Source organism: Rhinolophus ferrumequinum, chromosome 19 (genome assembly GCF_004115265.2).
Source record: "Rhinolophus ferrumequinum isolate MPI-CBG mRhiFer1 chromosome 19, mRhiFer1_v1.p, whole genome shotgun sequence".
Lineage (NCBI taxonomy): Eukaryota > Metazoa > Chordata > Mammalia > Chiroptera > Rhinolophidae > Rhinolophus > Rhinolophus ferrumequinum.
In genome coordinates this window covers 12,465,929-12,481,840 of record NC_046302.1, presented here as the reverse complement: position 1 = coordinate 12,481,840, position 15,912 = coordinate 12,465,929, and the positions used below count along the sequence as shown (strand labels likewise).

At 39.0% G+C, this 15,912-nt stretch overlaps 1 protein-coding gene across 2 annotated transcripts in view; it reads right to left on the bottom strand.

Annotated features, from left to right (window-relative positions):
* Positions 1 to 1,334: 1,334 nt before the first annotated feature.
* Positions 1,335 to 15,912, bottom strand: part of AKAIN1 (A-kinase anchor inhibitor 1) — a 100,210-nt gene continuing 85,632 nt past the window's right edge. For both annotated transcript variants that reach the window (XM_033087669.1, XM_033087671.1), the window contains exon 2: positions 1,335 to 4,149. In XM_033087669.1, the coding sequence (XP_032943560.1) occupies positions 3,956 to 4,149 (194 nt within the window). In that variant the 3' untranslated portion in view covers positions 1,335 to 3,955. The remainder of the gene's footprint in view (positions 4,150 to 15,912) is intronic.

The window sequence follows — 15,912 nt, the reverse complement described above, 5'->3', positions numbered from 1 at the left end:
ATGTGCTTGCTTTCCTTTCTCTCTCATTTCTTTCTTCATTTCTGTAAGATGAGGCTGTCACTTCTGTCTGAGAGAAATCCTTTTCCTCTTGCATCTATTTCTTCCCAATAGCCATTTCCATTATACTGTAGCCAGAAGACAAATGATAAAGTGACCCACTCATTCATCTCCACACCTGAGTCAAAATTCTATGGACTTCCCACAGTGGCTTCTGAATAGAGGAAAGAAAAGTTGAGCATGCAATGCTGTGTTGTGATCTTCCATTTTGTTCCCTCTGTAGTTTCCTGTTTCTTTCCTTAGCACCCACTTTGCGAAGGTAATGGATTGAGCTTTTTCTATTGATGATGATTACAGTGGTACCTCGGTTTTCCAACGTCTCCATTGACGAACATTTCGATTTACAAACGCCATAAATTTTATGGATCTATGGTATCATTAGATAGTAAAATTCATGTGAAATTTGCAGTTTTAGGGGTTGATTTTAAAGGTCTGGAACAGATTAATCCATTTTGCATTACTTTCTATGGGGAAACCATGCCTTGGTTTTCGCACGTTTGAGAACTCAAATGGTCTTCCGGAACGGATTATGTTAGAAAACCAAGGTACCACTGTATTTTTGTTGGCCCTTTACTATTTTTGTTAAATTTCTTACTCAAAAAGGTATTCTGTAAGGCAATTTTATTCTTCCATCTTAATATATTCCTAGAATTTATTTTCTTAAACTCCCTAGCTAATTTAAATGCTCACAAAGTTCAAGATCAGTGATTCATGGATTCTTGTGTCCAATAATACTGGCTTTTTACCATTTTGAATATACTTATCCACTCTGTCACTCAGTGTGACTTCATCTGCAAAGGAAAATAAGATCTTCCTGGCTACACCTTATTGTGAGGTAGTAGCAATGAGACGAATGAGGTCATGTGTAGTAATATATTTCAGAAAACTTTCTCAGCCTCGTGAGAGACAATATTATTATTGTAGTTTCTACTTTCTCCTTACATGAACTGAACCATTTGCTCAAATGTTTAGTCTTTACAACTATTTGGGTAGTAAAATGGCTAAACTAGTTACCAGATTTTTCAGTCTTTATTCTCCATTGTATTTTATTAGAATAGCTGTTACAGTGGATAAATTAAAAATTCCCTTTTTTTGTATTTTTTTCCCTTAAAATCTTGAAAATAACTCGAATGGCATAAATTCAATGTTTTAAAAATGATTGATTCATTTATTTGTAACCTGAAATCACACCACAAGGGAAGACTAAGCAGCTAAAAAAGAGAAAAAAGAAAAAAAAAAGGAATAAAGCTCAGGAAGCAGTAAGCTGTTTTGTGTGTATTTACAATACTGTTGACTCTGGATAGATGATTACAGAAAAGCAAATTAACATAAAAGGATATTTCTTTAGTTCTACCGCAGAGACAAGCAAAGCGAAAGATGGACAACTGAACACAGACATAGGAGGCCCATGGAGACTTTACCATGTCATAAATTAGGAAGATAAAGGACATTAAATAAGTTGTTCCCACTAATTCCTAAAACCAAAAGCTGTGTGCTGGTTTATGATAATAACCAGTGGAAGCCCTTGATCCTACGTCCAATAACTTTATACTGAGATGAAAGTAAAAGTTTAACAGATGCACTCATTTTTATGGCAGAGCTTTCTTAGGATTCTGCCAATGTGGCACCTACCTTGAGTGCAGGGGTTTCTTAATTTGCTTGTCTCCTTCCAAGAATTTATCCACACCTCTGTTTCTCACTGTAGACTTTCCATCTCAGAAAGACCATGAAAGATACTCAACTTTCCAGATCCATTTATCATTACTTCCTGAGATCAAAATGCCTTTCTTAGCACACATCCTTTTCTATTCAAGTCTCAGGAACTATCATGCCACAGCTTTCCTCAGACAGTTACAGTGAAGGCCCATTAACGAAGTACTTTCCTGGGTCATGATGTGTAGGGATTTGGAAAACAGCCTTAGGATGCCTTGTGTTGCCATATGAAAGTCAGGTCCACGTGTAAAATGAACTATAACAGTAGGATGTAGAAAACTTTGCTTAAAATGACAACATACTTCAAAGTTGGATATATTTTATTTACAAATAACATTTAGATACAGAGGTGAATCAGGTGTTCCCAAAGATCTCCAATGTATTAGCACAGACACACAAGAGAGGAAAGGTAGCATGGTAATGTGTTTCCGACTTATGACTTCAAGATCCAAGGTTGGTTATGTCCAGATATCTTAGTAGACATAGTGCCAGATTAAGTAATCTACAAACATTGAGTTCATATTTTTATATCTTATTTATATGATTTCTCTTAATACCTTCATTCGCACTATCTACACTGTGCAATTATATCACATCAACTATATGCCTTCAGGTCAACTTAAACTCATTCTTCAATTGTCACGAGTTCTGTTGAAAACATTTATAAATAAACCATATTTAAATTTTAAGCCTTCTGCTCCCTCCCACAGCCATTCTCCTTGTAAATTTATTCCATCTTTGCATTGCATGAGATTGTCTAGCAGAGTTGATAAGAGAACATTTTCATTCATCTACTATTATCAGTAGTATCCATTGTAACTATAGTAGCCAGTATAACATATTGGAATTTTCCAAGTATATCTTAATACCAGTCATACTTTATATGTAAATACTTGGCTTGTTAAAAAACTATCAAATGTAGACATTGACACTCTGAAGCCAAAAGGTTTTTAACAAAGGTGAATTCTTCCCCTGTTCCCAATAGCACCAACTCAATAACTTTTGTGAAGCCCAGGAAATGAAACTCAGAGGACTCCAGAGAGATGTGCATTATCCACATGGGAATGAAGCAGAAGTCATACTGTTGCAATAGAGATGGCTTTATTTATACAAACGCATGTATCTCTGTAACTACATTCACAACACTCACTTTTTTGTTCCCACTGTATTTTCATGCTTCAGAGGGATTTTAGAAAAATGTTTTTCTCATTTTAAGTATTATTCATTCCTGATATGTCTGATTTTCATAATCTCAAAAAATAATTCTTATTCATTGATGGGTAAAAGAGAAGTTCTTAGTAGCAAGGTACTAGTGCAAATAAATAGGCTGATGGCAACACAGCATTTATAAGGCCCCAGAGCTCCTTTCAAGGACACTGCACCCCAGAATCAGACCCTAGTGTATCTCCAGGAAGGAATCTACAATTTTAGTTGCTCTTCATGAGGCTGCCAAAGAACTGAGTCATTTCAACTCATGCATATAGATGTACTTGACTTATTTTAATTTTGAGATGAATAAAGAAATCCATAATATTTCTAAAGGATTTCTGCATAGAGAGTAAACACCAACTATCAAATAAATGAGACTAAAAGACTGAGTTCTTGAAATGCTAAACTCCTTTTTTTAAAGTAATATAAATATATGCGTTGATAAGATCCTGAGGGACTCAGTCTTAGAATTCTCCTTGGCTTAATTTGTTCTTGGACCTGAACTCACTTTAGAAGAGCCTTCAATTCCATATTTGAAGGTGACTGAAACATCATTCCTTCCCCTTTCCAGCAAGTCTTTGAAAAATACAATGAACACAGTGCTGCACTCAATATTTCAGCAAAAAGGACTGCTGGTTAAATTCACAGAAAGAATACGTAAAAGGCAGAACAAACAAGACAGAATTGTTTTTCTTAAAAAGAACTTTAAAAATAAATTGTGCTGCAAAACTACTTTTGCAATTATAGTGTCATATTTGGCCCCACTATGTTTCAGAGGCACTGCATTAATATAAACAGGATCATCTAACACACTTTTTTCAAAACAGTGCTTCTCAGCCAAGGGCTAGTGAGAATTCATTCTACTGCTAGGTGCTGATGACACTTTGGTTTGCTTTACTGGCAACATTTTGGCGACGCATCCTATACTAAGAAGAAGGCTGGAAGCCAAGCGTGTGACAAGAGCCAAATCCATGTGTTACTTCTTTTCATGCTTCTTGGTTAACTCCCCCACGCCTAGCTGGACGGTGCCCCGGTTGTCACTGGTGCTCTCCTCCCTCTGCCGACTCTCCTGAGAGACTTGACGCACAGCCTGCCGGATGGCATTCTGCACAATCTGTTTGCTGGCATTCTGCAGCTTCACCTCTTCAGGCTCATTCCCAGGTTTCTCACCTAGCCAAAAATATGCAAGGGAGGTGAAAAAGAACAAAATTAATTTCGGGAACTGTGACAGGAAGGGGCAGGTAGGAAAGGTGAAAGGGAAGGTGAAAGTGTAAGAACATGCTGGAGTGGCCCAGTAAGTTGTGATTAGCCCTCTGTAGCACGTACTTCTCCGTCTCCCCTTCTCCCTTTCCAATACAATATCTATTCAATTGCCCCAGTAATGCGCCCAATTTATATTCTTATCATTCCAGAATCCTCTGCTGCTGGCTGTGGTCATGAGACATAGTCTTGGCCAATGAGGGCCTCTGGGAAAATTTTTAGAAACAGACAGACTCATGCCCCCTTTGGCCTTTGGTACCTTTCCCTTCTTCCTACATGGGATGCAGACATAATGCTTTTAGGTGCTGCAGCCATCTGACAATAAACATGGAGATGAGAGCTATTCTGGGCATAGTGGAGAAGAAATAAAGAGTCCAGTTTTGAAGGCATCATTGAGCATCTGCACCAGCCCAGGACCATGTACTTCTGGATTTCCTTATATGTGAGATAAATAAACTCCTTTTTGTTTAATCAACCATTAGTCAGGTTTTATGTTGCTTGCAGCCAAATATATGCCTACTAGATATAAATTCACTGGGGCTGAAGAAGAATAGATTATTACTGAATCCATATTAAACTCAACCCTGCTCTTATAATAGTATACCAAAAAATGAAGCCATTCATTCATCAGAATCTGTCCTCCATAATCTAGAACAGGGGTTGGCGAATTTTTTCTACACAGGATCAGATAGGAAATATTTCAGGCTGTGGGCCATATCATCTCTATAACAACCACTCAAATCTGCTGTTATATCATGAAATCAGCTATAGATTTCATGTGAATGCATATGGCTTTATTCCAGCAACTCTTTACTTACCAAAAAAAAAAAAAAAAAATCAGGCTTCAGGCAAGATTTGGCCCATGAGCCATAGTTTGCCAACCCCTGATCTAGAGCAGTGGGAATTTTATAATTAGAAGGCAAGGCAACCTACCCTTCTTCCTTAGTTAAAAACAAGACAAAATGATTTTATTTGGTCAGCTATGCAACTACATATAGTTAAGTTCTGAGCAATGGGGTAGAAGTTTGTGTAGTCAAAATTCTGGGAAAGGTCTTTAAAAGGGACTAGGCAGATAAAGACCCGTGATTTTCTCCCCATCCGACTGCCTACATCTCTGACACAATGGTTGTCATTACAGGGGCTCCCACTCACCAGAAGGGAACCTTTAGAATGGAAACCATTTGAAAGAAAAAAGTTAGAAGGAGCCTGAGATCCCAATGACCAAGAAGCCACCATATCAGTCCTTGGCTGACCAACTCCACGTATCTTTCATGTTAGAAAAACATAACGTGCTTATTTAAGGCAGCGTTATTTTGAATTTTCTTTTACTAAGCAACAAGCTTATTACTCACTCATACACAGCAGAATGAACATGAATCTAACATTTGAATAAAGTGCAATCGTGAAAATTTTAAATTCCACCTGCTTATAGTTATAGTGACAAATAGCATGGGCATTATTCCTTGTTCAAAATAATCTTTTCAGATGTTTCCTCCATTTAAATATGCTGCTACCATAAAACTGTATTTTAAATCAAGGGAAGAGTGGTTTTCACCAGGATTGATTCATTAACAACAGAATTTATATACCCATGAGAACATTATCACCTAAAAGAATACTGAGTCATTCTGAAGACCAGACAGCTCTTATCCCTTTAGACATATAGTTGTCATTTATTCAACATTTGTGTCACTAATACCATCTCCTGAGGGATTTACAATCTAACAAACAAGCCAAGATGAATCTATTCAAGACTAAAGAACAATACTTGTCCCCCTTCCCAAAAAAAGCAGGATGAAATGAGAAATCTATACCACACCAAGCAGAGAAGGAGTCCAGAGCTAAAGTGTGCAACAGACTGAAACTTTAAGGTGGCAGAGAAGAATACTTCAAATATTATCTATATTAAATGAGTGCACAGTAATATTAAGAGATGCAAGGGCACAGCAATTAAGATTGTGCATTTTTAAAAACTTTAGAGTTGAGTTCAAGTCCTTTCTGCCACTTATAGCCATGTGATCTTGGGCAAGTCACCTTGCTTCTCTAAGCCTATTTACACATCTGTAAAATGGGCAAGTAGTACCTATTTTAGGATGGTTGCTAGAGAACTAAATGACATAACAACTATTCAGCAATTAGTGTATTTCCTGAGCACTTACGTCCACCATTGTGTGTTGGGCGGGGTATAGATTAGACTGTTATAACAGAGAAACTCAAACCTACAGCAGCTCACACAGGGGAGAGATATTTATTGCTGTCTCACATAACAGCTCAGAGGCACCCCGGTGTGTAGGTAACTGTGCGCCACCAGTGTTATCTAAGGACTCTTACTTCCTTTCATCTTATTGCTCAGCCATTTCCTACTATATAGCCTTCAACTGATTAGTCGACATACCATCTGGGGCTGGAAGGTAATCAAAGACAAAATGGAGCGCAAGCAATTTCCCTTTAAAGAATTGTCGTAGAAGTTGCAAACATCATTCTGCTCACACTCTACTGGGGGAAACTGAGTCACAGTCTGCACCTAACCACACAAGAGGCTAGGAAATATAGTTTCAAGTTGGGCAGCCATATGCCCTACTAGGGTGGTTTTAATGCCAAAAGGGAGTGATTAAGGATTTTTTAAAATTACTTCCACGCAAGGGCCAAGGCTCAATTGAAAAGGGAGAGTGTGTACTCGCAGCACATCAAACCTGATCCTCAAGGAGCTCTGTGTGCCATTGGACAACATAAGTGTGTGGACAGAAAAAGCACCCAAAACATCCATGGTTGCTCCTGGAAAGAGTATCTTAGCCAAGCCAGATATATGTTAACTACAAAATGTCCCTGTGGTGCAGTTATTTTTCTGTCTTGGGAAGGAGGAAGGAAGAATCTAGGGATAAGAGTGAGCTGATTTCTTAATAATAGAGATAGAGAGAAAAGAAAATCTATACTAAATTTAGCTGTGACCTAATATTTGAGGTAAATTGTCATGTCATTTTTCAACCATTATGAAGATAAATTGGTTAAAAAGTCAAAGACAGTCTGTGCCAAGCTGTTTCAGAAGGATCCCTTTGGTGACTTGCAAGGTTGATTTAACCCTCACTGTTCTCATTACCACTTTGCTCTGGGTTATGAATATCTATATGCAGTGGAAGGTGTGGGACAAAAAGAGTAGCAAGTGGCTGGAACAGAGAAAGGAAGAAGTGAAGATGGGGGTAAAAGCCACTCAGAGCATTTAAAAAATAAAAGCAAAACAAAAAGTTATACAGAGCCATAAAAGACCTCAACTAGCCAAAGCAATTTTGAGAAAAAAAGAATAAAGCAGGAGGCATCACACTTGCTGATTTCAAGCGACATTATAAAGCAACAGTAATCAAAACAATATGGTACTGTAAATAATGCTGCAATGAACATATGACTACACATGACCCTTTGAAGTAGTGTTTTGGGTTTCATCAGACAAATCCGCATAAGTGGGATAACTGGGTCCTTTTCTGTCTCTTGTTATAGCATTTGTTTTAAAGTCTGTTTTGTCTGGTATAAATATTGTTATCCCACCTTTTTTTCTTTTTTCATGTACATTTTCATGAAATATCTCTTTCCATCACTTTACTTTCAGTCTCTGTATGTCTTTCGATCTGAAGTGAGTCTCTTGTAGGCATCATATGTAAGGGTCTTGTGTTCTTATCCATTCAGCCACCCTATCTTTTGAATGGAGCACTTAATCCATTTATATTTAAAGTAATTGTTGATAGATATGTAATTATTACCATTTAATTATTCATATTTTTATCTGTTTTTCTCCTTCTTCTCCCTCTCCCTCTCCCTTTTTCTCTCCCTCTCTTTCTCCTTCTCCTTCTTCAACAAGTCCCTCTAACTTTTCTAGTAATACTGGTTTGATGTTGATGAACTCCTTTACAATGGCAAGACATGGAGGCAACTTATGGAGGAACGTATAGAGAAGAGGTGGTACATATGAGGTCAGACAATTAAGTTCGTGAAGTTGCTGCAACGATGTTGCTAACCTTTTTTTGATATCAGAGGGATTATTCATTATGAATTTGTACCAACTGGACAAATAGTTGATCAAGTTTACTATTTGGAAGTGCTGAAAAGGCTGCAAGAAAAAGTTAGACGACCTGAACTTTTTTCAACAATTCATGGCTATTGCATTATGACAATGCACCAGCTCACACGGCACTGTCTGTGAGGGAGTTTTAGCCAGTAAACAAATAACTGTATTGGAACACCCTCCCACTCATCTGATTTGGACCCCAGTGACTTCTTTCTTTACCAAAAGATAAAGGAAATATTGAAAGAAAGACATTTAGATGACATTCAGGACATCAAGGGTAATACGATGACAGCTCTGATGGCCATTTCAGAAAAACAGTTCCAAAATTGCTGTGAAGGGTGGACTAGGCACTGGCATTGGTGCATAGCTTCCCAAGGGGAGTATTTCAAAGGTGACTATAGTGATATTCAGCAATGAGGTATGTAGCACTTTTTCTACGATGAGTTCACGAACATAATTGTCTGACCTCATATGTAAAATGGAATATCACTCAGACATAAAAAAGAATGAAATCTTGCCATCTGCAATAACATGAATGTACCTAGAGGGTGTTATGCTAAGTGGAGTAAGTCAGACAGAGAAAGACAAATGCCAAATGATTTCACTTATATGTGTAATTTAAAGAACAAAACAAAACAAACTCATGGATAGAGAATATTTCAATGGTTGGCAGCTGAGAGAGGGTTGGAGGACGGTTGAAAATGGGGAAAGGGTTCAGAAGTACAAATTAGTTGTTACACAGTAGTCATGCAGATGTAGGATATACCATAAGGAATATAGTCAATAATATTATAGTAACTATGTATGGTATCAGATGGGTAATAATAGATTTATTGGAGTGATCATTTCTTAAGTTATATAAATGTCTAATCACTATATTGTACTCCTGAAACTAATATAATATTGCATGTCAACTGTAATTGAAAAATAAAACAATTTTTTTAATTGTATGGTACTAGCACAAACCAATGGAACAGAATTAAGAGCCCAGAAATAAACAAAGCATATACAATTAACTAATATTTGACAAGACAGCCAAGAATACTCAATAGAGAAAAGGCAGTCTCTTCAATAAACGATGCTGGGAAAATTGAATAATCACGTGTTAAAAAATGAAATGGAACTCATATCTTATACCACTCACAAAAATCAACTCAAAATGGTTTAAAAACTTAAATATTAAGACATGATACCATAAAACACCTAAAAGAAAAAGCTCCCTGACGTAGGTCTTGGCAACAGTTTTTTGAATATGACATGTAAAGCATAAGCAAGAAAATGAAAAATAAACAAGTGGGACTACATCAAACTAAAAAGCTTCTGTACATAATAAGGAATGATCAGCAAAATAAAAAGGAAACCTAAAGAAGGGTGAAATTATTTGTAAATCATATATCTGAAAATGTTTACTATCCAAAATATATGAAGAACTTATATAACTCAATAATAGAAAAACACATAATCCAATTGAAAAATTGGCAAAGGACCTGAATAGACATTTTTCCAAAGAAAACATATAAATGGCCAACAGGTACAGGAAAAGATGCTCAACATTATTGATTATTAGGGAAATGTAAATCAAAACCACAATGAGATATCACCTCATGCTTTTTAGAAGACAAGAGATAGGGCCAGCCTGATGGCTCAGGTGGTTGGAGCACTGTGCTCCTAATGCCTAGGTCACCTGTTCAATTCCCACATGGGCCTGTGAGCTGTGCCCTCTACAGCTAAGATTGTGAACAACGGCTCTCCCTGGAGCTAGGCTGCCATGAGCAACCAAAGATTGGTGTGGGCTGCTGACTGCTGCCGTGGGCTACTCTGTGCCGCCATCAGCGGCCGGTGGCCAGCGTGAGTGGCTGGCAGACAGTGTGAGCTGCTGTGAGCTGCTGTGGGCTGCTGTGTGCTGCCGTGAGTGGCCAGCAGACAGTGTGAGCTGCTGTGGGCTGCTGTGGGCTGCTGTGTGCTGCTGTGGGCTACCGCGGGCTTCCATGAGCGGCCAGCAGCCAGCATGAGTGGAGTGCAGGGCTCATAATACCAGCATGGGCCAGGGAGCTGTGTCCTATACAACTAGACTGAGAAACAACGGCTTGAACTGGAGTGGGGCGGGGGGGGGGGGCGGGGGGGCGGGGGGGCGGGGGGGCGGGGGGGCGGGGGGGGGGGGGCGGGGGGGGCGGAGGCGGAAGAAAGGGGGAGAAAAAAAAGACAAGAGATAAATGCCGGGGAAGATGTGAAGAAAAGGGAACCCTGGTGCAGTTGGTAGGATTATAAATTGATGCAGCCACTATGGAAAACAGTAGGGATGTTCCCTCCCAAAGTTAAAAATAGAACTACTATATGAACCAGCAATCCCATTCTGGGTGTATATCTGAAGGAAACAAAATAACTATCTTGAACAGATATCTACACCTCATGTTCATTGCAGTATTATTTACAATAGCCAAGACATGGAAACAACCTAAGTGACCATCAATAAGTCAATGGATAAAAAAAAAATGTGGTATAAAATGTACAATGGAATGCTATCCAGCCATAAAAAGAAGGAAATCCTGCCATTTGAGACAACATGGATGAACCTCAAGGACATTATGCTAAGTGAAGTAAGTAGGCAGAAAAAGACAAATACTGTATGATCTCACAAAATGTGAAATCTAAGCAAACAAAAACGTCAGATAAAAAGATAAAATTTGTGGTTACCAGAGGTGGGCGATTGGAAATAGGGGAATTGAATGAAGATGGTCAAAAGATACAAACTTCCAGTTGTAAGATAAGTACTGGGGATTTAATGTACAACATGATGACTATAGTGAGCATTGCCATGTAGCATACGTTTTTAAGAGAATAATTCACAAAAGTTCTCACTACAAGAAAAATATTTTTCTTTTTTTCTCTAGTATCTATATGAGATGATGGGTATTAACTAAGCTTACTGTGGTAATCACTTCACAATATATGTAAGCAAGTCACTAAGCTGTACACCTTAAACTTTTATAGTGATGTATGTCACTATATATGAGTATCTCAATAAGACTGAAAGAAAAAATATGTAAACCACAGATACTACTGTGTGTTAAGCTTTTTGGCATACAAGGAAAGATACTCCCTCAAGCTTTTTTTTGGGGGGGGTGCAGTTACTCTGAGGATACATCTGGCATAGCCAGACATCATGGAAATATTTGGCTGAGTCTCACATTACAATTCAGAAATTGAAATAATCTAATATAGCCCCAGTAACTAGATTATCTACATTATTCTCTACTATTAGAAAGTTCCAACTTTCCATAAGTGGCAACCGTCTAACAACTCTCCCCTTCTTCTGGGATCTCCCCAACTTCATGCATTTACTTACCCTTCTTTCTATTTATTCATGACATGTACTGCTTCATAATTTTACATTCTGCTTTCTCTCTGAGCATTTCAACTAAAGTTCAGTTTGCAACTTCCTGACTGTTGCCATATCTTCAGTTTAAATTCCTGAGAACCTGAAAGACTCAAGATACCACCATTAACCCTGAAAAACAGCATTTTTATGCCAAGTCATCTCTTAGGCCAGCCATAGATTGAATGCCCATGGCTCATTCTGGCCCAATTAGCTGTAGCCCAAGAGGTTGACTCAAGAGGTAAGAACACATCTACTCAGGAGGAAGAAACCACCAAGACCCTCTGCTTTGGCAAGCACTGTGGGCAGAGCAGGCATTCACAGGATTGGCTTCATCCACTATGACAAGCAACTGGTGCTCTTAATGGCATTCATTTGAAAGGAAAGGGTATTTGAGAACATCCTGGTGGATAACCTTAAAATAAGTACAGTGTGCAGAAGTGCATTACAGCCCAACAGAAGGCAGGCACATAAATCTTGAGTGTTGCCATACTACATTTATTTGAAATTAATAAATCACCTACATGTTGTAGGTGGCCAGTTGCTTAGTTTTAAATGATACAATTGTCCTCTAGCCTAATGAGCATTTATAAGATCATTTTGGTATTTCACAAAAGATGAATCAATTTAATTAGCTTTGAACTCTCAATGCCCAATGTAAATACATCAAAGTCGGGGATGTCCAGTCAAGATGGCAGAGAAGTTAAATGTTATACTTGCCTCCTCTCACACACAAATCAAAATTACAACTAAACTACAGAACAACCATCATTGAGAATTGCCTGAAGTCTAGCTAAACCAAAGCCCTACAGATAAGGACAAACAGAAGAAGCCACCTCAAAACTGATAAAAAGGGCAAATATGGAGAACAGGCTGGTCCCACACCTGCATGTGACCATTAAAATTTGGGAGGGTTATCTTGGCTGTGGAAGTTCCCCCGGGAGGAGTGAGGAGTCCTAGCTCCACACCAGGCTCCCCAGCCAAGGGTTACAGTTCTAGGGAGAGATGTCCCCATAATTTCTGGCTGTGAAAACCAGCAAAGATTGTTGCTGAGTGAGATGAAAGACAGCTGAAGTCACACGTATTCCTCTTAAAGGGCCTGTGCACGGACTTACTCACTGATGGTCTCACTTACTCTGAGCTTCAGTGCTGGAGCAGCGGCAGCTCAAAAAGCATCAGGGACATATGTGGAGGAACTGAGTTGTCTGGTGTGAGGGCAAGGGATAAAGGCGCAGCTTTCTACCAGACAGAAGTGCTGGCAGAATCCATTGTTTCTTTATTGAGCCCTCCCCACTTCTGGTGTACAGACAAAGGCGGCTGCTATATTTGAGTCTCCATCAACATAGCTAACACCATTCATCCACCCCACCCTGGTGATTCCCTGAGACCCTGACCCACCCAACTTTTGCATACACCAGAACTGCTTCAGTGGCTTTTCCACAAAAATAGCCTGTTTTGGTTCATGCTTTGATCTTTCCTAAAATCTCTCAGAGATTCACAAACCCAAACAAGCAACATCTGGCTTTGGCATGCCCCATACCTCTTGCTAAGCAGCCTTAAGCCTGGCACTAGGGGCAGCTGGCCCCAGTTTGTGGCTTGGCCTCTCAATGACCGACAAGCCCAGAGGGGATGGCTGCCATTTGTGCATTGCTCTGTGGCTCATGCCAGTGGCCCTGAGCACAGCACAGGCTGCAGCTGAACTTAACCTGTGGTGGGTGCCCTCCCAGGTGGCCTCAGAGCTGACACTCCTGGTGGTCATCTTTGGACTGAGCCAGAGCATCACCTGGCAGCCTCCAAGAATGACACACCCAAAAAAGCAGACTGGGGAAGCACCAGAGCCCTGCTAAAGCAAATCCTATTCTATAGGGTCAGCTCCTGTACCACAGCTCCTCCACCATATTCACGGCCAGTCCTCACAACAAATCAGGGTCAATTCCTTCCATTGACATACAAACAGTGAGCAAGGCTCAACTACAACAGGAAGGCATACACAACCCACACAAGGGATACACCTGGAGCACCTGGCACAAGTGACCAGAGAGACTTAGGCGCTGAACACCTACTATATAAGGTCAGTATACTAAGACAGGGAGACATAGCAGCCCTACTTGGTACATAGAAACAAACACAGGGAGGCAGACAAAATGAGGAGACAAAGAAATATGTCTCAAACAAAAGAACAGGACAAAGCTCCAGAAAAAGAACTAAATAAAATGGGGACAAGAAGTCTACCAGCCAGAGAATTAAAACACTGGTTATAAAGATGTTCAATGATCTCAGGGAGAACTTCAACAAAGAATAGGAAACCTTAAAAAGGAGACAGAAAACATAAAAAAAAAAAAAGTCAAAAATAATACCACCAGTCAGAATACAATAACCGCAATGCAGAATACATTAGAGGGAATCAACAGCAGATTAGATGAAGCAGAGGATCAAATCAGTGATTTAGAAGATAAGGTAGCAGAAAACACCCAATCAGAACAGCAAAAAGAAAAAAGCATCTAAAAAAATAAGGATAGTTTAGGGACCTCTGGGACATCAAGCATACCAACATTTGCATCAGTGGAGTACTAGAAAGAGAAGAGAGGACAGCAAGGATTTCAAAACCTATTTGAACAAATAATGACAGAAAACTTCCCTAACCTGGTGTAGGAAGTAGATATACAGGCCTAGGAAGTGCAGAGAGTCTCAAACAAGATGAACCCAAAGAGGCCCGCACCAAGACACATCATTAAAATGCCAAAGGTTAAAGACAAAGAATCTTAAAAGAAGCAAGGGAAAAGCTGTTAGTTACCTACAAGGGAACTCCCATAGGACTGTCAGGTGATTTCTCAACAGAAATTTTGCAGGCCAGAAGGGATTGTCATGAAATAGTCAAAGTGATGAAAAGCAAGGAACTACAACCAAGATTACTCTACCCAGGAAAGCTATCATTTAGAATCAAAGGACAAACAAAGAGCTTCCCAGACAAGAAAAAGCTAAAGGAGTTCATCACCACCAAACCGGTATTACAAGGAATACTAGAGGGACTTCTTTAAGAAGAAGAAGAAGAACAAAGAGGAAGAGGAGGAGGAGGAGGAGGAAGAGGAGGAGGAGGAAGAGGAGGAGGAGGATGAGGAAGAAGATGCAGAGAAGGAAAAGGAAAAGAAGAAGGAGAAGGAGAAGAAGGAGAAGAGGAGGAAGAAGAAGAAGAAGAGGAAGGAGAAGAAGAAGGAGAAAAATATGAATAATAAAATGGCAATAAGTACATATCTATCAACAATTACTTTAAATGTAAATGGATTAAATGCTCCAATCTAAACATAGGATGGCTGAATGGATAAGAACACAAGACCCTTACATATGCTGCCTACAAGAGACTCACTTCAGATCAAAAGACATACAGAGACTGAAAGTGATGGAAAAAGATATTTCATGAAGATGGACATCAAAAAAGAAAAAAAGGTGGCATAGTAATACTTACACCAGAAAAAATAGACTTTCAAACAAAGGTTATAACAAGAGACAAAGAAGGACAAAAATATTCATAGCAACATTATTTACAATAGCTAAGATATGGAGGCAACCTGGGTGTCCATCAATAGATGAATGGGTAAAGAGGTGGTACATCTATACAATGGTATATTACTCAGCCATAAAAAAGAATAATGTCTTGCCATCTGCAACAATATGGATGGGCCTATAGAGTATTGTGCTGAGTGGAGTAAATCAGAGAAAAACAAATACCATATGATTTCATTTATATGTGGAATCTAGGAAACAAAATAAACAAAACAGAAACCAATTCATTGATACAGAAAACATTTTGATGGCTGTCAGACGGGAGGGTGGTTGGGGGGATGGGTGGAAATGGGGAAGGGGTTAAGAAATACAAATAGGGTATAGCATAAGGAATATGGTCAATAACATTGTACTAATTATTTATGGTGTCAGATTCATGGTGTACTAGATTTATCTGGATGATAGCTGGGAGGGTGTTGGGGGGCAAGGTGAAAAATGTGAAGGGATTAAGAAGTACAAATTGGTAGTTACAAAACAGTCATGGGGATGTAAAGTAAAGCACAGGGAATATAGTCGATAATATGGTAATAACTGTATATCGTGCCAGGTGGGTACTAGTTAGGGGAATCACTTCTTAAGTTATATAAATATATAACGACTGTGCTTTACACCTGCAATTAACATAAAATAATACTATCAACTGTAATTGAAAAATTAAAAAGAGAGGGGAAGGTGAAAA